The sequence below is a fragment of the Oryctolagus cuniculus genome, chromosome 12 (genome assembly GCF_964237555.1).
Source record: "Oryctolagus cuniculus chromosome 12, mOryCun1.1, whole genome shotgun sequence".
In the NCBI taxonomy this organism is placed as follows: Eukaryota; Metazoa; Chordata; class Mammalia; order Lagomorpha; family Leporidae; genus Oryctolagus; species Oryctolagus cuniculus.
In genome coordinates this window covers 79,938,851-79,965,052 of record NC_091443.1, presented here as the reverse complement: position 1 = coordinate 79,965,052, position 26,202 = coordinate 79,938,851, and the positions used below count along the sequence as shown (strand labels likewise).

The 26,202-nt window shown below is 39.0% G+C and overlaps 1 protein-coding gene across 9 annotated transcripts in view; it reads right to left on the bottom strand.

The window, feature by feature from the left end:
* Positions 1 to 26,202, bottom strand: part of TCF12 (transcription factor 12) — a 402,065-nt gene that overhangs the window by 123,451 nt on the left and 252,412 nt on the right. For all 9 annotated transcript variants that reach the window (XM_070054250.1, XM_070054251.1, XM_051821974.2 and 6 more), the window contains one exon: positions 15,025 to 15,089. In XM_070054250.1, coding sequence (XP_069910351.1) covers positions 15,025 to 15,089 — 65 coding nt within the window. The remainder of the gene's footprint in view (positions 1 to 15,024; positions 15,090 to 26,202) is intronic.

Genomic DNA, 26,202 nt, shown 5'->3' with positions numbered 1-26,202 from the left:
CCCATTAGTCTAATCCTTGGACATTTTTCTAGATTTACTGCCTGAAATAATGCTAAGAAGTCACATAGTTAAAATTATAAAACAGTTCTTACTAAGTAAGGAAAACTTTTCTCCTTAGAACAGAGCCTTAAGAAAAAATAGAGGCTGGCACTGTGGCACAAAGGGTTAACACCCTGGCCTGAGGCGTGGGCATCCCATGTAGGCGCTGATTCTAGTTCCTGCTGCTCCTCTACTGTTCCAGCTCTCTGCTATGCCATAGGAAAGCAGTAGTAGATGACTCAAGTCTTTGGGTCCCTGCACCCACGTGGGAGACCTGGAGGTGGCTCCTGACCCCTGGCTTTGGATCTGCACAGCTCTGGCCATTGTGGCCATCTGAGGAGTGAACCAGTGGATGGAAGACTTCTCTGTCTCTACTTCTCTCTGTAACTCTGTCTTTCAAATAATAAAAGAAATCTTTTTTTTTTAAAAAAAAAGAGGAACAGAGTTTGTAATGTTACTAGCCAGAAATAAGTTTGTTCTTAAAATTATCAGAGAATACAAGCCTAGAAGGGAATGGAAATTTACTAATCCACTGAATTTAAAATTCCTATTATGAAAAGAAAAGCTGTAGAAACCTTGAGTAATTATACAGATTTTTGTCTAAGTTATATATTACAAATAATGACTCCTAGACTGTGGCTTTTCTATTCTTTTTTTTTTAAAGTATAACTTTTGAGAAGCAGAAACTTTGTTTTTATGAAGTCTAACTTTTTTTTTTTCTAAGTGGCTATTTCTTTCTGTATTCTTTCTATGAATCCTTTTCTTTCCTTCAAATTGAGGAGATAATCGCTTATGATTCCTGCTTAGAGCTACATGTAGTTTTAACTCTTGCATTCAAGTCTAAGGTCCATCTCAAGTAATTTTAGTGTTTAGTCTGAGAAAGAGCTCATGTTCTCATTTGTCTACTACTTGCTATTAAATCTTTTATTCAAAAATCTTTGCTACACCATTATGAACCACTGAGCACTGGTGTACTTCTGGGCTCTTTTGTTGACATCTTGGTAGATACCTTATACTGGATAATAATTTTTAATGTCCTATTTCCCACTCATGTCAGTACTGCGCTGTGTCATTACTCTAACTTTATCCTAAGTCTTGCAGTTAGGTAGCATAAATTCTCTAGCTTTGCTCTTGTTTTCTAAGACTGCCTTAGAATTCTAGATTCTTTTCTAATTACTCCAAAAAGAAAAAAATCATGGTGCATTTATAATTGGGATTGTATTTAACCCCTAGATCAATTTAGGGTTAACTATCATTGTAAGAATGCTGTTTTCCAATTCATGAACATGGTATACCTCTGCATTTGCTAAGGTTAGTAGTTTTAGTGTTGAAGTCTTACATGCCTTTTGTTACAATTTATTCCTAAGTATTTTAAGTTTTTAGATGATACTGTAAAGTTCATTTTTCTTCTTTTTTAAAAAATGATTTATGTATTTCTTTGAAAGAAAAAGAGAGAGAGAGAGAGAGAGAGGAGGAAGGGAGGGAGAATCTTCCACTAGAGCCCATGGCTTTATCATGCTGCACCACAGTGCTGGTCCCTTTCTTTCCATTTTTAAAAGCTAAAGTATTCTTCCTTTTTTAATAGAAAACTTATTTATTTCAAAAGTACTTTTGGATTATAGTGGTTCTTCCCTCCATAACCACCCTCCCACCTGCAAACCATCCCACTTCCTACTCCCTGTCCCATCCCATTTTTCATTAAGATTCCTTTTGAATTATCTTTATATACAGAAGATCAATTCTATACTGAGTAATGATTTCAACAGTTTGCACCCACACAGACACACAAAGTATAAAATACTGTTTGAAGGTTAGTTTTACCATTAATTCTCAAAGTACAACACATTAAGGACAGAGGTCCTACATGGGGAGCAAGCGCACAGTGAATCCTGTTGTTGTTTTAACAATTGACACTCTTATTTATGATGTCAGTAATCACCTGAGGCTTTTGATATGAGCGCCAAGCTGGTGCTATCTGAAGTCAGGAGCTTCTTTCAGGTCTCCCACGTGGGTGCAGGGGCCCAAGGACTTGGGCCATCTTCTACTGCTATCCTAGGCCACAGCAGAGAGCTGGATCGGAAGTGGAACAGCCAGTACTAGAACCGGCACCCATATGGGATGCCGGTGCTTCAGGCCAGGACTTTCACACGCTGTACCACAGCACCAGCCCTGTGATCACTTTAACTCGTAAGGTGGTATTATTGGTACCTACCAACTTAATGGGATTTGGAATCCCATGGCAAGTTTAAAGCTAATGTATTCTTAACACATAATGAAATGTCCAGATCTTATGCTTACTCAGTTTCCTTCCTCCTTTCTTTCCTTTTCTTTCCCTTTCTTTCTTTCTCTCTCTCTCTCTCTCTTTCTTTCTTTTTTGATGTTTGTTCATTTGAAAGTAAGAGCTACAGAGACAGAAGAGGAGAGAAATCTTCCATCCACTGGCTTACTTCCCAAATGGCCATAAAGTCAGGGCTGGTCCAGGCCAAACACAGGAGTCAGGGAGCTTCTTCTGGGTCTCCCATTTGGGTGGTAGGAACCCAAAGGCTTGGGACATTTTCTGTTGCTTTCTAAGCAAATTAGCAGGGATCTGGACCAGAAGTGGAGTAGCTGGGATTCAATCTGGCACTCATATGAGATGCTGGCGCTATGGGCAGTGACTTAGCCTGCTGTGTCACAGTACCAGTGCTACTCAGTTTTAGTGAATGAATACTAAGACATAAAATATTTCTATCACTAAAGAATATTCCTTTGGAGCCCTTCACAATCGAATCCTCTTCCCAGAGGCAACCTCTGATTAAATGGTTATCAATACAGGATAATTTGTTCTATTATATAAGTTCATATAAATGGAGTCATAAAGTATTATTTTTTTGAGATTTGGCCATTCTCACTCAGCAGAATACTAGAGATATATTGTTGTTGTATGTATCATTAAATCATTGATTATATTGAGTAGCATTCAGTTAATAAACACACTATAGGTCATTTAACCATTTTGTTATTAAACATCTGGATTTATGCCTTTTTTTTTGACAGGCAGAGTAGACAGTGAGAGAGAGAGACAGGGAGAAAGGTCTTCCTTTACTGTTGATTCACCCTCCAATGGCCGCTGCGGCCGGCGCATCACACTGATCCAAAGCCAGGAGCCAGGTGCTTCTTCTGGTCTCCCATGCGGGTACAGGGCCCAAGGACCTGGGCCATCCTCCACTGCATTCCAGGGCCACAGCAGAGAGCTGGACTGGAAGAGGAGCAACCAGGACAGAATCCAGCACCCCGACCGGGACTAGAATCCAGTGTGCCGGCGCTGCAGGCGGAGGATTAGCCTATTGAGCTGCAGCGCCGGCCAACTTACGCTATTTTTAAGTTAGTATGAATAAAGTTGCTACGAACATTCTTGATAAACACTTTTTGTGAACAGTTTTTTAAAAAATATTCCTTGGATAAATAATGGAGTAAAACTGCTCAATCATTTCACTTGATAAGAAACTGCTAGTCTTACAAGCAATATAAGAGTGTTCAGGTTGTTCTGTATCTTTGCCAGCATTTGAGTTATTAATAATTTTGTGTTTAGCTATTCTAGTAGTTGTGTGGTGGTATATCATGTTTCAACTTATATGTGCCAGATAGTTAACAATGTGGAGTATCTGGTCACTTTGATGCCTTTTTTAAAAAAGACTTATGTATGTATGTATGTATGTATGCATGTGAAAGGCAGGCAGACAAGGAGGCAGAGAGAAACAGCAGACAGATCTTCCATCCACTGATTCACTCAGCAAAGGTCAATAAGAACTGGGGCTAAGCCAGGCCGAAGCCAGAAGTCAGGAACTCCTTTTGGGTTTCTCACATGGTGGCAGGAACTCAAATACTTGAGCCATCATTTGCTGCTTCCCAGGTACATTAGCAGGGAGTTGGATCAGAAGTAGAACAGCTTGGATTAGTACTAGCACTCCAACTTGGGATGGTGGGCATCCCAAGTGGTAAGCTTAATCTGCTGCACTGCAATACTTACTCCTTGTATACCCTCTTTTGTGAAGTGTCTACTTAAATGTTTTGTCATTTTTTTTTAAATTTACCTTTTAAAAAATAAAGATTCATTTTATTTATTTGAAACATAGAGTGACAGAGAGAGGGAGAGAGAGAAGTCTTCCATCAGCTGGTTTACTCCTCCATATGACCACAACCGCTAGGGCTTGGCCAGGCCAAAGCCAGAAGCCAGGAGCTTCTTCCGCACACCCACATGGGTGCAGAAGCCCGAAGACTTGGGAATGTTTTCCACTGCTTTCTCTGGTGTATTAGCAGGGAGCTGGATCAAAAGTAGGGCAGTCAAGAATTGTACCAGTGCCCATATGGGATGCTGGTGCTGCTGGTGGCAGCTGAACACACTACACAATGGCATAAGCTCCAAGATTTATTTATTAATTTGAGAGACAGAGTTATAGAGCAAGAGGTATCTTTCATCTACCAATTCACTCTCCAAATGGCCGTGATAGCTAGGGCTGGGGAAGACCAAAGCCAGGAGCTAAGAGCTTCATCAGGCTCTCCTACGTGGCTGGCAAGGTCCCAAGGACTTGGGGTACTTTCCACTGCTTTCCCAGGCATATTCTCAGGGAGCTGGATCAGAAGAGGAGCAGCCAGGACTTGAACAAGTATCCATATGGGATGCCAGCACTGCAAGTGGTGGCTTTACCCACTATGCTACAATGCCAGCCCTGTGTTTCGTCATTTTAAAAACTGTCATTGCTGAGTTTTCTGTGGTGGGGTAAGTTCAATTCATAAAATTTTCTTCCATGTTTGTGCTTTCTATGTTTTGCTTAGGGATTTTTTTTTTTTTTTTTTTGACAGGCAGAGTGGACAGTGAGAGAGAGAGACAGAGAGAAAGGTCTTCCTTTGCCGTTGGTTCACTCTCCAATGGCCGCCGCGGCTGGCGCGCTGCGGCCGGCGCACCGCGCTGATCCGATGGCAGGAGCCAGGAGCCAGGTGCTTTTCCTGGTCTCCCATGGGGTGCAGGGCCCAAGCACCTGGGCCATCCTCCACTGCACTCCCTGGCCACAGCAGAGAGCTGGCCTGGAAGAGGGGCAACCGGGACAGAATCCGGTGCCCCGACCGGGACTAGAACCCGGTGTGCCGGCGCCGCTAGGCAGAGGATTAGCCTAGTGAGCCGTGGCGCCGGCCCAGGGATTTTTTTTTTTAACCTCAAGTTGGGAAAGATTGACCCTTTTGATCCCCCCTCAGCAGCTCCTTTAGTTTACTTTCATATTTAGGTCTATAGTCCATCTCAACCATGTGTTTGTGTATGGTATGAAATAAGGGCTAAAGTTCTTTTTGTTTCTTCTCCACAATGACATCCAGTTGCTCTACTATCATTATGTTTATAGAGTTTATTTTATTATTGAACTGCTGTGGTGTCCTTATCAAATGCCATATGCCACATATGTGTGTCTCCTTCTAGATGCTATTCTGTTCTTGGATCTATTCATCAATCTTCACAAATATATCACATTGTCTTCGTTAAGTATTGCTTTCTACTATGACCGAAATTTGGGTAAGGGAGTCCTTTCTTTTTCAGGGCTGCTTTGGTTTCTTAATTCTTGACTTTTTAAAATGAACTATTAAATAATATTGCCAGTATTTATGGTAAGTCTGCTGAATTCTGATTAAATCTATAATTTAGTTTAAGAGCCGACATCTAAAAGACAGTGATTTTATCAATTCATTAATACTGAATATTTTCTTTGGGTTCAATCAGCAGCATTTCATAGCATTTACTGTTCAAATCTCACAATATTTGTTAAATTATCCCCTCAGTGTTTATGGCTTTTGATATTACCTTAAACAGTACTGTTTTATTGATGTCATTTCCTCATTGTTCACTGCTAGAGTATTGAAATACAACTGAGCTTTTAAAGTGACTTTGTATGTTGTGGTAAAGCTGAAAATATTTATTAGTTCTGGAAGTTTTCTTGATGATTCATTAGTATGTCCTATGTACACAAATATGTCATTGGCAAATTCAGCTTAACCTACTTTTTTTCAATTTTTATGTTTTTTTTTTTTTTTTTTTTTTTTTTTTTTTTAATGCCTTCCTATAGTTGCCAGGGCATAAAGTGCAAATGAAATCAGCAGAATTCTTACCTTGGTCCTGTTAAGAGCAGGAAAACATAGTTTTTCCACTATTAAGTATCCTGAAACTTATACATATTTCAGAGGTATCTTTCATGAGATTGAAGAAGTTTATTGACAGGTTTTAATCTGAGGATTCATTTTTTTCAGTATCTTCTCTGTATCTATGATAATGAGCGCTTTTTCTCTTTGATTCTGTTAATGTGATAAAATAAATCTTCTTAATGTATATATGATTTGTAGAGATAACTTCTCTTTCATTCCTGATATTGGTAACTTGTGTTCTCTTTCCTTTCTCTCCTACTTTGTATCAACTAGTTTAACTAGGAATTATCAATTTTCTCCAAATAACCAACTTTTGACTTTTTTCTCCTAAACTGATTTCTGCTCTTTTTTGGGGGGGAGGGCATACCTCCTTCCTTCTACTTCGGGCTCACTCTGCTGCTTTTCCTAGTTTCTTAGGGCAGAATATCAGGTCATTCACTGTGTATCCTTTTTTCCTAATAGAGGCATTTAAAGCTGTATCTCATCTGGCAGGCACTCCTTTACTTGCACCAACAAATTTTGTTAGGTCATATTTTCATTATCTTCAGTTAGAAACACTTTCTAGGGGCCAGCGCTATGGTATAATGAGTAAAGCTGCCGTGTTCAGTGCCGGCATTCCATATGGGTGCCGGTTCGAGTCCCAGCTGCTCCACTTCCGATCCAGCTCTCTGCTATGACCTGGGAAAGCAGTAGAAGATGGCCCAATTTCTCGAAACCCTGCCCCTGTGTGGGAGACCTGGAAGAAGCTCCTGGCTCCTGGCTTCAGATTGGTGCAGCTCCAACTGTTGCAGCCAATTGGGGAGTGAACCAGTGGATGGAAGACTCTCTCTCTGCCTCTCCTTCTCTCTGGGTAACTCTGGCTTTCTAGTAAATAAATAAATCTTAAAAAAAAAAAAAGTACTTTCTAAATTCCCTTGCAATTTCTTTTTAAAATTGTGGGTTACCTAGTATACATAACTTAATTTGAAAATATTAGATTTTTTTTTGACAGGCAGAGTGGACAGTGAGAGAGAAAGAGAGAGAGAGAGAAAGGTCTCCCTTTTGCCGTTGGTTCACCCTCCAATGGCCGCCACAGCCGGTGCACTGTGGCCAGCGCATCGTGCTGATCCGAAGGCAGGAGCCAGGTACTTATCCTGGTCTCCCATGCACGTGCAGGGCCCAAGCACTTGGGCCATCCTCCACTGCCTTCCCGGGCCACAGCAGAGAGCTGGCCTGGAAGAGGGGCAACCAGGACAGAATCCGGTGCCCCGACCGGGACTAGAACCTGGTGTGCTGGCGCTGCAGGCGGAGGATTAGCCTATTGAGCCGCAGTGCCGGCCAGCAAATATTAGATTTTTAAAGATATTTTATTGACTTCCAATTTAATTTAATTCCTTTGTGGTCAGAGAACATACTCCATATGTTTTCAAACCTTTTTAACTGATTGACACCAATTTTGTGGACCAACATATGGTTCATACCCATTGAATGGAACATGTGTCCTTGAAAAGAATTCATATTCTCCAATTATTGCATATTAGAGCGCTCTATCAGTTAGGTAAAGGATGTTGACAGTAGTGACAGTTTTATGTGAATTTGTTCCATTTTTTTCATTAGCACACACATTGTTTATTGTACTCTAATGTATTGACTCATCATTACAAATGTTTGTATATGATCAGATTCTCTACCATGGAAAAAGAGGATGAGAAAAAGCAAGTGGTATGGGTATATTTCCAAACAACTAAGAGTTAACTTAGGTTTTTAAAGTTGTTATTTTCTCAGGGGTATATAATATCTGAACTCAGAAGAAACTTCACATATTTTGAGAAAAAAAAAAAAGACTGTCATCTTCTAAGTTTGAGTATACTGAGAAACACTGAAACTACTTGAATAAGCACATGTTTAAGAGCACCAAGAAAAATTTTGCTTTAATGATAAAAGGGTTTTTCACTTAAATGTGGCAGTTTTTAAAGTACTGTATCTATTAAAATAAAGATGCTCTGTGTTGGATCAATTAAAAAAAATCCAATTGCAGAATGATCTATCAACGTTTCCAGGAATACTGCTACACCAGTTTGCTTTTAATGGTTCATCAGTTATGAGATTGCCGTGAAGGTAATATGAGGAGACTAAGTTAGCAACATATTATTACATCATCTTAAACATGAAGTAAGGCTTATCAGACATTATTAAATTAGCCTGAGTTTTGGAGTATGTCAGCAGCATTTTATGTACATTAAGAGCAGAGTTAATGTTCCTTGGGGGATTTTGTTAAATAAAAATGGTTTCAAGGTGGTATTAGAATATAATTTTGTAGTCACTATTTATTTTTCCTTGGATTTTTATGTCAGTTGTGAGTAGGTAAGACATCACGGTAGCCAATTAGTTAAGGTGCTGTCTTCCTTCTTAGATCCAGTTTAATAAGTACTGTTTGGATTACAAGTTTTTCTTCAAATTTGAGTAACAATACATCCTTTTTACTCTTGAATTTCCTGAGTTTAATTACTCAGGCCCCAAATCAGCTGATGTCATCTGTCATAATTTTTCCTAGCAACTGCAGCATAGTCAGACGTAAGTAACAATAATGAATAGCAAAACCATTGTTCCTTTCGCAGTGATGAACCTTGTTACTTGTTTTTAGAGCCCTCTTGTCTTCATTAATGCTGTCATGAAGACATAATGCTGTCTGTCCTCGCTGAAGCACAGTCTTCTCTATACTCTGCTGGGTTTTGGGTTTCTTCTCTGGGGTCACACATTGTTTCTATTAATTCTTTAGAAATAGATCTTTATCTAACTTGAATCCCTTTAAATCTTGTATATAGCAATATGTAATATTTCACATCTTAAATTTTAGTAACCATGTTGATATGTTTTTCATAGGCCTGCCTAATCTCTCCAAAATGTTTATGTACAGTTGTCAATGAGTGATCTTATAGTTTCTTTTTATACTCCATATATGCTTGGGTTTGGCATCTATAGAGGAGCTGGATTTTTCAAAGCATGAACCCCAAGTCCATATGAATTTCAATCACCTGAGGAACTTGTTATACATATAAATTCTAAAATTCCACCAAACAAATAAGAATAGAGGATGTAAAAGGAACAGATCTGAGGAATTCTTATGCTGCACAGTAGTCATTTCACAGTTCAAACCTCAAAAGTGTGTTTAGGTGTACTATTTGCTACATGTATAGCCTTGAAAAAACTATTTCTGGAGAATCTCTTTTTTCTAATCTACAAAATGGGTTGTTGTTAAAAGGATTAAATGTAATTATGTTTAATTCAAAGCTTGGTTCAATTAGTTTTTGGTAAATGGTAGTACTTATTATTAGAGTGCTATATACCTAAGTTTAAATTAAATGTTTTTTGATAGGAAAATTAAAACTGGTATATTTTAATCCTGTGCAAAGGTGACAAACTGAGCAATTATATAAATAAAGCTCACTACTGATTCTAATTGAATAGCAATATCTTTGCAGAGACATTATAAAAATGTAAGTGAAATTCCTTAACAGAAGCATTAACTATGATTTATTAGAAAGAACTGTAGTCTCAAATGCTTATAAGTTTTTCTCTTCAAGTTTAACAGCACTATTATATTAGACCAGTGGTTGTCAAATATTTAAGTCTCTTAAAATATTATTATGGATCCAAAACATCTTTTGTTAATATATGAATTCAGGAGTATGTTTTCTTTTTGAAATTTTTTCACAAGCACACAGTTTAACTTTTGGAGACCTACAAAGCAGGTAAAAGCAGAAACTGATAATCCTACTTTTCCAATGAGGAAATCAATGTAGTCAAAGAATTGAGGCCAGGTCTTCTGACTCTAAATTATACTCCTTTCTTCTTAGTAGTCTCAAATGATAACTACTGATTTTCTACTGTGTTATCAGGAACCAAGAATATACCTAATAAATAATCAAATTTATGATGTTGTTATCAAGCATTCTTATACTATAAGAAGACCCCGTAACAGCCAGCAATGACTGACCAAACTGCTGTTTAGGTTCAATGATTAAGTGCAAAGAATTTTAAGGCCTTGACGTAAGCTGGGAAGTAAGTCTACTCAATGATATGTCACACTGGCAGTTTATGTAGCATTTTATACCCATGAGATGTGTCAGTTATTTTTAACTATGATTTTTTTGTCAAAATGATATAAATTGATTTTTAAATTTTGGTTCTGTGCTGAGTGATGATTAAGTGACCTGTAAAATTCCAGCAATGATATTGACTCAGGTGAGATCAGAAATTGGACCCAGGGCTCTTAGTCCAACTCAATACATAATTCAAATTTAGACTGAAATTCAAACAGTAACTTGTACCATAAAAAAGCTTGAGTTCTCTTATCAGTTATAAATTATAAAAATATTACAATTCACATGAGATCTTGCCCAAAAAAGAGAATATTGTGGTTCTCATCCATGGTTTTTGGTAAAAATATATAGAAGAAATGGCATATCTTAGTTGGCTTTAAAGCACTGATATTCATTAAAAAAAAAAAAGTCATAAAATATCTTAATGGATGGGAGAAGTTCAATTGCTATTATTCTATCACCTACTGTAATCAAAATATGTTTTAGTTTTCTGAAATTTTTAATTGGCTATGAGGGGTATGCAGATAAGTGTTCAACAACTGATTAAAAAAAAAAAGACCCCATTTGAAATATTTGTGTGTTTCCACAATATAAAATGCAAAAAGATTCCAGAAAGGATTCACGGAAAATGGAATTAAAATGTTTATTTCTTAGACATTTTCAGATCTGAGAGCTACAGTTGAATGTTTTCCTCTGGCATAGTGGCTAAAACAAGGTCTACACGTGCATTAAGTGGCACAATCATTTTGATAAATGAATATACACTATAAAATATTTTGTTTCTTTATAAATCATGTTAGTTCTTGTCTTTCATTCTTTCCCTTCCCCTGTAGGCAAGTTGTACTAATTGAAACATTAAATAAGGTCTTTGTACCAACCTGAAACTAATTCAGTACAAATCTCAACATTTAGTTCCTTCATCCATTAGCAGTTTTTATCGGGAATATATTGAGCCTGCTCAAAATAACTAAAAGGGCATTTAAGCCACAGAAAAATGGCAAATTCTCCTATGCTTAGATCTTGCTCTAGTTAGAAAGGTTAAATTGAAATTAAGCTTTTACTAATGCACCAAATAGAAGTGAGGTTATAGCTATTCCCTTTAGCAGCTCAGTGTACCATGTAAAGATGAGTGCTTACTAATGGGTTGGGAATGTTCTAATATAATTTTAAAATTATTATGTACCAAGGTAAAGCCTTAATTTGTGTATGTTTTAGGATTGAGATTTTATTGCCATTGGGATGCTGTTTCGTTTGTCTTTTGTTTAGTGTTTTTCTCTTGAGAAACCCATGACTTGTATACCCAAATCATTCGTTATGTCGAAAAGCTGCTCTTTCCACATTCAAGTTGTAAATGAATATTTCCTTTTCAGGAATAAACATCTCGCTTTTAGCTATATGGGGTATTTTTATTATGCTACTATTCTTCCATGGCTGTCTTTGAATAATTTCTCCTTTTCTGGTGATTTTGCTAGTGCAGAAGCTCACTAACTCATGCCTGGACATACTGTAGGGCTTGGGCCATTCTAGCTAGCTTCTTAGGTTTTTTTGAATTGGTATGCTGTTGATGTGTTTTGGTGGGAGGCATAGACAAGCATCTAGATTTCTTAGCCCAGAAATTTAAACACTGACCCCAATGAATGAATAATTTTGCAGTTTTGTAGGACTTCTTCAGCAGTAATGATCTCAAATATAATTATGAGGCTGGCGCCGCGGCTCAATAGGCTAATCCTCCGCCTGCGGCGCCGACACCCCGGGGTTCTAGTCCCGGTTGGGGCGCTAGATTCTGTCCCAGTTGCTCCTCTTCTAGTCCAGCTCTCTGCTGTGGCCCGGGAAGGCAGTGGAGGATGGCCCAAGTGCTTGGGCCCTGCACCTGCATGGGAGACTAGGAGGAAGCACCTGGCTCCTGGCTTCAGATCAGCACAGCGCACCGGCTGTCGCGGCCATTTTGGGGGTGAGCCAAACGGAAGGAAGACTTTTCTCTCTCTCTCTCACTGTCTAACTCTGCCTGTCAAAAAAAATGTAATCATGAGCTCCAGGCTACCTTCCCAGGTAACAGCTGGGAGCAGTGGCATCGCTCTCTGTCCTTGGAAGGGCTGGAAAAGATATGATCCTGTACATAGGAAAGCTGTCACATAAGGATAAAACTGCACTGTTTGCTTACAAGCCATGTATTTCTTGAAATAATTCTTTTTTGTTTATAATGATGTACCTTATCGGTAACAAATTATTACTTTGATGTTTAAAAACAGTGTCTTTACTAAGTTATTTTACAACCAAAAAAAAGGTGTTTACTTTGTGTAAAATATTTTTAAAATCCATGCATGGTATTTTAAAACATATTTTCTATGTTTATAACATATTTTCTATGAAAGTTCTAAAGACTTCTTGTCCTTTCATGATGACTTACTTTGTAGATATTGTTGGGGCCAGCACTGTGGCATAGCAGGTAAAACCACCACTTGTGGCGCCAGCATCCCACATGGGTGCTGGTTCAAGTCCCAGCTGCTCTTTTTCCAATCCAGCTCTGTGCTATGGTCTGGAACAACAGAAGATGGCTCAAGTGTTCGGGCCCCTGTACTCCCGTGGGAAACCCAGAAGAAGCTCCTGGCTCTTGGCTTCGGATGTACCCAGCTCAGGCTGTTGCGGCCATTTGGGGAGTAAACCAGAGACAGAAGACCTTTCCGTCTCTGACTCTCTCTGATAGATTTGAGAGGTAGTTAGAGACAGAAAAAGGGAGATAGAAAGGTCATCTAACTGCAAGGCAGTTGGCTTTGCAAAAGGTTTTAGCAATGATATCTTTTTTTTTAAAGATTGATTGATTTGAGAGGTAGAGTTACAGACAATCAATAAAACTTTTAAAGCTAATTATAAACATGGAAAATAAAAATCATTAATACTATTAAGTTTTTTAAAAGAAATCACTTGCATGAGAACAGAGTTTGACTGCTTGGTGAAAAGTAAGAAATCTGAGCTACTATCCCCAGTTCTATAATACTGACTATAAGAACAATGACGATTAAGTGGCCTGTGAAACTGACAATGAGAGCAACGTAGATGAGATCAGAAATTGGACCCAAGACCCCTCGTCTAACTCACTAAATAATTCAAATTTAGACTGAAATTCAAACAGTAACTTGCATCATAAAAGAGCATGGGGGGTCTCCTCCCTAACAAGACCCCTAGTGGGTGCCTGAAACCTTGATAGTGCTGAACCCTACAAATACTGTAATTTTTCCCTATACATACTCACCTTGGTAAGTTAAATTTATGAATTAGGTATCATAGAGATTAATAATAATGGTAAACAATTGTAGCAATATACTGTAATCAAAGCTAAGTGAATGTGGTCTCTCTAAAAATGTCCTATTGTACTGGAGATCTTTGTAACCTTTGACTGGAATATTTTTTCTCCTTATTAAGTCTAAAACTTTCAGTTCCCCAATAAAAAGATGCACTAGTAGCTTCTCTTTGGCATATTCAAATTGCCAATAACAGGACTCTTGTGTCTTCGGGCCATTAAGCACAAAAGGGGTTACTTGAATACAACAACTGTAATATAGTTAAGCTGATAATCAAGACAGTTACTAAGTAACTAATGGATGGATAGCTTACACAGCATTAATATGCTGGACAAAGGGATGATTCACACCCTGGGCGGTTAGAGTTCATCATTCTACTCAGAACAGCTTACAACTTAAAACTTACGAAGTGACGAAGTGTTTATTTCTGAAATTTCTCATTTAATATCTTTGGATCATGGTTAGCTCTTGGTAACTAAAATCACAGAAAGTAAAACTGTGGGTAATAGGGACTACTGTATTGAACAAATCACTTAGTCAAACTATGTCTACCTGTTGGGTTTATCATTAAGAGGATAGGAATATAAAATCTCCCATTTTTATAATATAAAAAGAGGGCAGACCATAAAACAGGATCTTATGTTAAGCACTCTTACATATAATTACACAATTATGTGTAATATGTGAAACATATATTGAATGGAGTAGTATTAGTATGACAGTTTAAATTGGTTAATTTGCAATGTCCAATATGGATCTCATGAAGAGCACGCATTTGGCAAAAAATAAATCTAATATATTCTGCTTTTCTTTCCTGTCTTTTAAGTTTGATTCTGAGAGGAAGCTCTAGGTTAAAGTGTTTGAGATTCTTAGACTAAAGATAATAAAAATAAAATAAATAAATAAAAGGAAGAGAGCAGAACACACAGCCATTAGCAGAAATACAACAGGCTTGGGAATGTGGAAGAACTAAAACAAAGTTTCAAGTCATTGACTGAGAAGCTTCTAAAAACCTGTTTAGAGGCAGGATTGAAACAAAAATACTTTCAAATTTAATCTTATAAGGCAGATAAACTATACAGATGAAGTAACAGTTCTTTCTGTTATGTATCAGCAGTTTTGCTTTTTCTATTAGGCAATATACAACAAGTATTCTTGGAAAATATACATTTTGGAAAGAGATAGGAAGACAACTGCTACTTTGTTTCCAGTGAAAATGGAAATAGGTTAAGAAAATCTCTGTTGATAAAGACAAGGAAGGGAAACCATTTTAAGCAGAAGGCACAAAAGAAAATATGTTTAATTGCAAAAAACCACCATACTGTCACAAATCAGAGCAACAAATAATGGTGAAACACACTGAACACATTTCTACCTCTTCTATTATTAAAACTTGTGCAGCTACAAATTTCACTGCTTTTTTTGTTCATTAAACTTACTTGACAGCCTGGTAATCCAGTGTCCCTGCTGTACAGAGAAAACGAGCCTCTCTCTGACGTTTTTCCTATAAAACAAAGAAAATAACTTTATATATATGTATATAAAGCATTTATTGAAGACAGTTTGTCTTTGAGATATTGCATGATAATTACAATGGAGTTTGCACTTGCATTTACTGTCAGCTATGAGTGAGATCTGGATGGAGTTCCTGGCTCCTGGTTTTGGCCAGGTCTAGCAAGGGCTATCATGAACTTTTGGGATGTACTAGTAGATAGAAACGCACTCTGTCACTCTGCCTTTCAAATACATTAAAATGAAGATTAAGTATTTTTAAAAAATCTTTACAAATGCCTAGGGTTGCTCGAAACTGTTTACTGATATGGTGCATAATGAATGAATGAACAACTTGGGGAAGTTCAAGTCTTGGCTGCTCCATTTCTGATCAAGTTTACTGCTAATATGATTGGGAAAGCAACCAAGAATGGTACCCATGTGGGAGACCTGTAGAAGTTCTTGGCTCCTGGGTTTGACCTGGCCCAACCATAGCAGTTGTGGCCTTCTGGAAAGTGAACCAGCAAATGGAAGATCTGTCTCTAAATCTTTCAAATAAATAAATAAATAAGTAAATCTTAAAAAAAAAAAAAAAAAAAAAAACCTGTCCATATACTTGGCGGGACAAGATTAGGACACTGCATTAACATTTTATGCAAATATCACTAAGTTAAAAAAAATAACTTCACTAATGGCTGTAGTCATGTACCACAATATATATCAGTACAGCAGCTGAAAAATTCACCAAGTCCACTCAATGGTAAATATTCAAGAACTGACTAGATACACGAATCTAAATTCAATATATTCTATCAAACATTTATGAGGTAATCACTCTGACGGTTGGTAATTTAAAAAAATGATTAACTTTTATTGGAAAGCCGAAGTTACAGAGAGGTAGAGGCAGATAGTGAGAGGTCTTCCATCTGCTGGTTCACAACCCAAATAGCAAGAGGTGGGCCGATCTGAAACTAGGAGCCAGGAGCTTCTTCCGGCTCTACAGGCTTTATCCAATATGCCACAGTGCCAGCCTGTGGTAGTTGGTAATTTTTAAGATGAGGAATACACAAGCTTCTGCCCTACATAGGTGCCAACTAAAGAAAAGCTCGAGTGGCCAGCACTGTGGCATAGTGGGTAAAGTGCCACCTGCAGTGTTAGAATCCCATATGGGTGCTGGTTCGAGTCCTGGCTGCTCCACTTCCAATTCAGCTCTCTGCTATGACCTGGGAAAGCAGTAGAAGATGGCCCAAGTCCTTGGGCCCCTGCACCTGTGTAGGAAACCGGAAGAAGCTACTGGCTCCTGGCTTCAGATCGGCGCGGCTCCGGCTGTTTCGGCCACCTGGGGAGTGAACCATCAAATGGAGACCTCCCGCCCTCTCCGCCTCTCTTTCTCTCTATGTATAACTCTGACTTTCAAATAAATAAATAAATCTTAAAAAAAAAAAAAAGGAAAAGAAAAGAGAGAAGCCTGAGCCTATCTACTGGATGCAGAGCAAGTTTGACAAGTACTGTTTAGTTTGTTGAATATCTCTTTTCAGTAAGAGCAATCTAATTGTGTGTGCATGTGTATTCATGTGTAGAAACACACACACACAAAAACCACAAAAGCTACAGGGTGCCACAATCCCATAACTCACATACTCTCAGAATGTGGATCATTTTTGCTCTTCCTTCAATTGTGCAAATTTAGACCAAAGTAGTTCTCTGCAACAAGGTCAGGTATACTGAGATCCTAACCTGAGACATACTGTGAATGGTGTTCGAGGAGTAGAAAGGGAATCATCTGGGGCTGGGACAATTCCTTAAGGTCCACTGAACCAGAAGAGGATTCCTATTCTAACTGAAATAGAAAAATACGCACTAAAACAGAGATAAATGTTACACTAAAACAGAGATAAAACTAACCACCATTTCACAGAAGAACCAATTCTGGAGTAAGTGGCCTACGTAATAATATTAAAGCATTTTAGCCAAGTTGATTTTCTGACAACAGTGATCTGACAGATAAACTGTACCCTGCCAGACATTTTTATAGCTATTCACTACAGACCCAGATCGTGTTGTTCTGTGGCTTTAAGAAACACTGGTCTCAAGGCTAAAAGAGAAATGCACTGACTGGGACAATTTGATCAAACTTAAGTAAACTATAAGGCCAAAGCTGAATACTGTTCCTTTGCCTAAGGGCTAGAGAAGGAGAATCCACCAACTCCTAGGAGATTCTAGTGTGGTAAAAATCAAATGCTCAGGGTTGTTCATTTCTCATCTTACAGAAAAGACAGCATACTGAATTAAAAAAAAAAAAAAACAAAACTAGATGGCTTAATCAGTATTAGAAAAAAATAATGATTCAAAATGGAATGTCAGGGGCTATTTAGTCTAACTCCTATCCAAAGCAGCACTACTTTTTAACATAAATAGTTTCACCAAAGAGCCCCACTGACAATTGTTTTCTACTTTCTCTCTGCCATATCTTTAAGTATAATTATGAGGGGCTGGCACTGTGACATGGTGGGTTAAGCCACAGCCTGAGACACTGGTATTCCATATGGGTGCTGGTTCCTCTCCTGGCTGTTTTACTTCCAATTAAACTTCTTGCTAATGCGTCTGGGAAAACAGCAGAGGACAGCCCAAGTGCTTAGGCCCCTGCACCCATATGGGAGACCTGAATGAAGCTCCTGGATTTGACCTGGCTCAGTCCTAGTCGCTATGGACATTTGGGGAATGAACCAGAAGATGGAAGGTTTCTCTCTCTCTGTATTTCTCCCTTTCTGTTGGTAACTGCCTTTTAAATAAATAAATCTTTGAAGAAAAAGAAGAGAAGAATGCTGCAAAGTTAAAATGCAGATCTGAAAACCAGATCAATCTGCTAAAAGAAATTGGATGTTGTCCTGAAGTGTGATTTCTGTACTTTGTTTAACATTCATGGAGTTACCGGGCCAAGCAGGAATCAGATTACACTGCTTGGCTACTGTGAGGAGACCTAGGAAAAAAGGATACAGATACACAGATGCATTGTTTAAGTCTGTTATTAGGAAGAGCTTATAGAAATTGATTTTCCAACAGTAAAATATTGTAATGTGCAGAAAATTATATTACATTTCAGCCGTTATTATTAGCAAAGAGCTATATGCAAGGATTCACCCTTTGTTTCAAATATCTTTTTACTAATGCAGTGGAGAAATGAATAGACATTTCTAGCAGTAAGTTCATGTTTTGGGGTATTTTATAGTGAAATAGCTGTTAAAATCTTTTGCCTAAAAACTGGATAAATTTATATATATATATATAGATATATATATATGAATGAAACTAGATCCATAACTCTTATATACAAAAATCAACTCAAGATGGATCAGAGATCTGAATTTAAGACCTGAGACTACAAAGTTGCTAGAAGAAAACACAGGGACGGCCGGCGCCGTGGCTCACTAGGCTAATCCTCCACCTTGCGGCGCCGGCACACCGGGTTCTAGTCCCGGTCGGAGCGCCGGATTCTGTCCCGGTTGCCCCCCTTCCAGGCCAGCTCTCTGCTATGGCCAGGGAGTGCAGTGGAGGATGGCCCAGGTGCTTGGGCCCTGCACCCCATGGGAGACCAGGAAAAGCACCTGGCTCCTGGCTCCTGCCATCGGATCAGCGCGGTGCACCGGCTGCAGCGGCGGCCATTGGAGGGTGAACCAACGGCAAAGGAAGACCTTTCTCTCTCTGTCTCTCTCTCTCACTGTCCACTCTGCCTGTCAAAAAAAAAAAAAAAAAAAAAAAAAAAAAAAAAAAAACAACAAAAACACAGGGAAACACTTTTAGACACTGCTGTAGGGGACTACTTTTTAGACAAGACCCCTAAAGCACAGGCAACAAAAGCAAAACTAAACAAATGGTACTAGGTCAAATAATCAACAAAGTGAAGAGACAGCCAACAGAACAGGAGAAAAAATTTGCAAGCTACTTATCTGACAGAGGATTAACACCCAGAATATATAGACAACTTAAGAAATTCAACAACCAATCCATTAAGGGCAAAGGAACAGAACAGTTTTTAAAAGAAGAAATACAAATGGCCAAATATATGAAAAAATGTTCAACGTCACTAGCTATCAGGGAAATGCAAATCAAAACCACTCCTATCTGAATGGTTAAAATCCAAAGACAGAAAGCATGCTGATGAGGATGTGGAAAAAGGAAAACACTTATATACTGTTGATAGTACGTAAATTTGTGCAGCCACTATGGAAAACCGCATGCGGATTTCTTACAAAAACTAAATAGACTTGCCATATGATCCAGCAAACCCACTACTGGGTATATACCAAAAGACATGAACACACTGTATCACAGAGATACCTGTCCCACCATGTTTTTAGCACCACTGTTCACAGTAGCTAAAATATGGAATCAATCTAGGTGTCCATCATCAGATGAATGGATAAAGAAAATGTGGTGTATTTACACTATGGAATACTATTCAGATATTAAAAAGAATGCAGATCTATCATTTGCAGCAAAATGGATGCTACTGGAGGATGACATGTTGAGTGAAATAAGCCAGACACAGAAAGAGAATTATCACGTTCTCCCTTACTTGTGAGAGTTAAAATTTAAAAAAAAAAAAAAAAAAAAAAAAAACCCACAAATGCCTGTATGTATCAGTATTGCTGCAAATATTGTTTTGTGAAACTTTTATGCCTGTGTCAAACCAATGGTTAAGAATGTTATAGAGCTATAGTTTTCCTGATCTGTGATTACTTTAAAATTTACTGTATACTGGTGGCATAGTCATTTTTCATTCAACTACTGTTTATAGCTATTGTCTATATTCCCACAATGCTAGGGTCTTTTTGCTTTTCATTTGTTAAGCTTATTTGGTGAAGAAATAAAAATAAACCTTTAAAAAAAAAATAACTATTTTTCTATTCCAAGGTTATAAATCTATTTTTCTATGTCTCTTTCAAAAGCTTTAATGTTTTACTCTTTTCTTTAAAAAAAAAAAAGATTTATTTATTTGAAAGGTAGAGTTACAGAGAGAGAGAAAAAGAGAAAGAGGGAGATTGTCTATCTGTTGGTTCATTCCCTAAAGGGCCTCAATGGCCAGAGCTGGGCTGGACTGAAGTCAGGAGCCAGGAGCTTCTTTGGGGTCTCCCATGTGGATGCAGGGGCCTGGGCCCTTGGGTCACCCTCAACTGCTTTCCCAGGCACATTAACAGGGAGCTAGATCAGAAGTGGAGCAGCAGGGACTCAAACCTGCCCCCATATGGGATATAGGTGTTACAGGCAGTGGCTTGCCACAGCACCAGCCCTCATTTACCTTTTACATTTAAATTTTCATTTTGTTTTGGTGTATACTGGTGAGGGTCCCAGTATATTTTTTTCACCTAGTGCTATCTGACTTTAGCACTATTTATTGAAAAGATGCTCTCTATACTTAAAGGTATCATGGATTTGGAGAACTAAATATAGAGAACAAGTGTGGGAGAAGGTTAACCAACCAGAAGAAACCAGATGAAAGCTAATGTTGGCTTTAAGTCTTGCAACCTACTGAATTAGATACTAGTAAAAACCTACTGTATTTATGAACAGAAATAATTTGCCCATGGTCACATCATTAGTAAACAGTAGAAAGACATTTAACACAAAGCTATCTGATACCAAATTTTTAAACATATATGATATCGCATTATTTTCTAAAGGAGGTTTAGGGCATAAAACATTCCAATCATGTAGGCAGACATGTGGTAGAGCCCAGTTATTGAATATGAACACTTTCCTATTTCATTCTCTAAGCAATTTCTACCTATAAGCTATTTTGGCACTAGACATGAAACCTAGTCCTGTGAGAAGCGGGAATGATGCCAAATGCCCTCATCTCTGCAATAAAATCTGCAACAAAACCCAAATTCCCCAAAGGTACAACAGGGTCAATTACGGTGGTTTCATTGAGAAATAACTGCTTTTCTTTTTGTTTCTCATAAAGGACACATGTTGACATTACTCTTGATTCAAGTGCCTGTTAGAAAAATGTTTATTCCAGTTTTGTCTTTCTGGGTATCGGTATCCTAATCTGAATGAGTAATTTGGACAATACCACACGTTACAAAAGGTTGTTTCTTGTGGCCAGTACAGGAGTGAGTTTATTTTGGGTGTGTAAACATAAAACAATTTTCAAAAAATGAATTGGTCCTGACTGTTGATGTACAATGTAATACTTTATCCATTTTAGTATTTTTTTTTTGTTCTAGTACTATTGGTTGAACTCTGTAATTAACACACAATTATTCTTAGGTGTTTAAATTTTAACTGAAAAGTGATCCCTGTTAAATACAAGAGTGGGAATAAGAGAGGGAGGAGATGTACAATTTGGGACATGCTTAGTTGGACTTGCCCCAAATGGTGGAGTTAGAAACGTGCCAGGGGATTCCAATACAATCCCATCAAGGTGGCATGTACCAATGCCATCTCACTAGTCCAAGTGATCAACTTCAGTTCACAATTGATCACACTGATAGGTCTAAGAGTCAAAGGGATCACACAAACAAGACTAGTGTCTGCTAATACTAACTGATAGAATCAAAAAGGGAGAGAACGATCCATCATGGGAAGCAGGATACACAGCAGACTCATAGAATGGCAGATGCCCTAAATAGCACTCTGGCCTCAGAATCAGCCCTTAAGGCATTTGGATATGGCTGAAGAGCCCATGAGAGTATTTTAGGCATGGAAAGCCAAGACACTCTGGGGGGGCGGGGGGGAAGAAAACCTAAATGGAAGATCTCTGCGAGTGAGATCCCAGTGGAAAGAACGGGGCCATCAAAGAAGGCGGTACCTTTCTCTGAAGGGAGGAGAGAACTTCCACTTTGACTAGGACCCTGTTGGAATAAGATCGAAGTCGGCGAACTCAAATTGGTGTGACAGCCACAAAAAGGCTGACTTCCTACTTAAAAGGGGGTCACTGACTGAGGGTCACAACAGCTGTGCTCTGTAATCCATAGCTGCATGTGCACAGTCTACTTCCAAGAGTCTTTGACAGAATATGGTAGGAGACTAAACCAGACTCTTTCCCTTTATTGACTAATATTGGCTCAAGAACTCCCAGTATAGTAATTAAGGTCTCTTCTACTGCTTTCCTCTCTTCCAAAGTCTTGAGATTTCTGTGATCATGGTGGCAAGAATCAGCATTTGAAGACAAGCTATTAAATGCAGGGCATTGTGAAAGGTGCTTTTCTTAACATTTCAGTTACTACTGTTAGTTGTATTCTTCTTCATATTAGAAAACCTGCTAATAACAAGAAGTAAGTGATCGAAGAAGGAAGCTATTAACAAGTGTGGGAAACAATAATATATTTTCAAGATATTTTTATAGATTTCAATGTACTATGAGGAAGTAGTCATAAAGATGCCATGTAAGCAGGTCAATACCCTCAAAATCTGCTGCTAAGTTTAATGGCTTCATGAACAGGTATTGCAGTTTATGAAATCACAGCACAAATTAGAATGGTTTTGTATAAAAGCGATTATTAATTATTATTTTTGTAAGGCATACTGATTTGCAATCATAAATTTAAACTCACCATCTATTACATTAAAAACTCTGTGTGCTATAAGTGGTAAGCATTAGATTGGTTTCCAAGATAAAAGCTTAACCCTGAAAAAATTCCTGGATGTTTAAAAAAGTTACCCAGATCAACATTCTTATGTTGAAAATGAAATATTTCAATATATCATGTGGGCTTTTCCATATCTCCCTTTCAGAGAAACTGTATGAAATCCTTACCCAGAGAAACCTAAATATTTGGGTACAAATCTAAATTTGATGACAGTTTCATGGGTAGACTATCCTCCCCTCCCTTCTGGGTATTGAGAAAACTTTTTTACCTAATCTTTTTAATCATTGAGAAGACTATTTATAAAAAAATTATTTCCTTATTTGAAAAGCAGTTCCTGAGAGGCAGAGGCAGACATGGGTGTGTGCGTGGGTGTCTTCCATCTATTGGTTCACTCCCCAAACAGCTGCAACAGAAAGAGGTGGGCCAATCTGAAGCAGGAGCCTAGAGCTTCTTCTGGGTCTCGCATGTGGGTGCAGGGGCCCAAGGACTTGGGCCATCTTGTGCTTTCCCAGGTGCATTAGCAGGGATCTGGAAATGGAATAGCCAGCACCTGAACAGGCACCCATGAGATGTTGGCACTGCAGGAAGGAACTTTACCTGCCATTCCACAGTGCTGGTCCTGACTTCTTTTTGACTGAACATTATAAAACATTTCACACAGTCTGAATCATAGTAACCATTTAGAGAAAAACACTCTATCTTATGAAGTAGAAAAGTCTGCAATGCCATTGGATGTAAAACAGCAAAGGCCTGGGAAATTCTTGGCTTTTGTTTCTCTCTAACCGAATGAACTGGGCAAGTTGCAAGTCACCTTGTATGAATGGCTCCACTCCCTCTTTTAGGAAAATCAACTCATTAACATGTACCTCACATAGGCCTGTACAATTTAATTAATAAAGTACTTAGAAATTCCTGTCTGAAAGAAGCTAAGCCAATGCTATCATTAGAATTACAAACCTCATTTTGGTAACACTCTTTTCAAACTTACAGAAAAAAAAAAAAAAACACTAAGATTTCAATCTAATGGATTTTTTTAAAGGGAAAGAAAAGAGAGGGATGCTTTTAAAATAAATGTCTGCCTATTTTCTTCACAACAATTTGTTTAAGTATTATTGGCTAACATTTGTGCCAAGCACACTGTTGGCTACACTGAAGATATTTAAATATCCAGTGCCAACAAGCACAGCTGCTGGACTCTCTATGCCCTCTTCTTGTTCACTCAGTGCCAAATTACTCACACTGCTATGAATGATGAGGCATCAGCATAGGAAAATGCCAAGTGCAAGTAAGCTTAGTGATAAACCAGAGGACCCCTACAGAGGTCAGTAATTAGCAAGTTCCAGTTGAATCTTTTTTTTTTTTTTTTTTTTTTGACAGAGTGGACAGTGAGAGAGAGAGACAGAGAGAAAGGTCTTCCTTTGCCGTTGGTTCACCCTCCAATGGCCATTGCGGCCAGCGTGCTGCGGCCGGCGCACCACGCTGATCCGATGGCAGGAGCCAGGTACTTCTCCTGGTCTCCCATGGGGTGCAGGGCCCAAGCACCTGGGCCATCCTCCACTGCACTCCCTGGCCACAGCAGAGAGCTGGCCTGGAAGAGGGGCAACCGGGACAGAATCCGGCGCCCCGACCGGGACTAGAACCCGGTGTGCTGGCGCCACAAGGCAGAGGATTAGCCTAGTGAGCTACGGCGCCGGCCCATTTACTGATTTATTTGACAGGCAAAGAGAGAGAGAGAGAGATAATGGGAGAGAAGACAAGAGATTTCTCTCTGCTGATTCGCTCCCCATATGGCCATATGGTTGGAACTGGGCTGGTTGAAAATCAGGAGCCAGGAGCTTCTTCTGGATCTCCCATATGGAAACAGGGGCCCATGCAGTTGGGTCATTTTCCACTGATTTCCCAGGCATGTTAGTAGGGAACTGGATCAGAAATGAAGCAGCCGGGACTCAAACTGCACGGTGCCTATTTGGGATGTTTGTGTGGCAGGTGGCGGCTTTACCCACTATGCCACAGTGCTGGCCCCTAGTTGCAATCACTTTTTTTTTTTTTTTATTTGACAGAAAGAGTTAGACACTGAGAAAGAGAGACAGAGAGAAAGGTCTTCCTTCCATTGGTTCACCCCCCAAATGGCCACCATGGCTGGAGCTGTGCCGATCCAAAGCCAGGAGCCAGGTGCTTCCTCCTGGTCTCCCATGCGGGTACAGGGCCCAAGTACTTGGGCCATCCTCCACTGCACTCCCGGGCCACAGCAGAGAGCTGGACTGGAAGAGGAGCAACCGGGACTAGAACCCGGCACCCACATGGGATGCCGGTGAGGCTGGCAGAGGATTAACCAAGTGAGCCATGGCACCGGCCCTGCAATCACTTTTATAAAATGGAGTTTATCTCATCACATAGGCCATGTTACCTGTGCAACAACTTCCTGTGACAGGCATCAAAATTTTAAGCAGCTTCCCAACCAATAATGCCTGTAGAACTGCTATGGAACCAATAAAGTTTCTTATTATCCTGATAAGACCACAGTCAGGCCTTGGCAGTTTGAATCAGCTTTTTATTTTATTTTATTTATTTATTTATTTTTGACAGGCAGAGTGGACAGTGAGAGAGATAGAGAGACAGAGAGAAAGGTCTTCCTTTACCGTTGGTTCACCCTCCAATGGCTGCTTTGGCTGGTGCGCTGCAGCCGGTGCACCGCGCTGATCCAAAGCTGGGAGCCAGGTGCTTCTCCTGGTCTCCCATGCGCATGCAGGGCCAAAGCGCTTTGGCCATCCTTCACTGCCTTCCCGGGCACAGCAGAGAGCTGGCCTGGAAGAGGGGCAACCGGGACAGAATCTGGTGCCCCAACCGGGACTAGGACCCGGTGTTCCAGCGCCACAAGGTGGAGGATTAGCCTATTGAGCCGCGGCGCTGGCCTCAATCAGCTTAGAAATGATTTGAGACTTTTAAACTTGATATGAAGTAGTCCAAGATGCAAATATTTACCAATTTACCCATCTTTCCATGTGCTTTCCACTCTGCCCCCAACATCAGATTTACAAATTAAATATGAACAAATAGATGAGAATGAAAAGGTTAATACAAAAGTTTGTTTTCAGACATTAGAATCCCCAGGGAAAACTGAAATGCAGGATTCAATGAGAGGGTAAGGGAAGTAGTAAAGGCAGAAACCAGGAATGAATAAACAGAGCTTAATAAATTAAATAGATCTTGACCAATTTCGGTCATTTATTAAAACTTTCTGGGCCATTTTATGGTCTGACTATACTATATATAAAAATACAGGTGGCATATTACAGGTAGTTCAAAATCTAAATTCCACTTCTGTTTTGACTATTACGTTTTGGAACTGTCCTCATATCTACATTTATATTGAATTGTTGCTTTATGTTCCAAATTGTCAATGTCTCCACATTTCCACAACCATTTAAGAAATGGGGGTTAAGCTGCTGCTTGTGATGTAGCATCCCAAGTTGGAGCAACAGTTCAAGTAGTGGTTGCTACATTTTTTTAACTAGTTTCCTGCTAATGTGC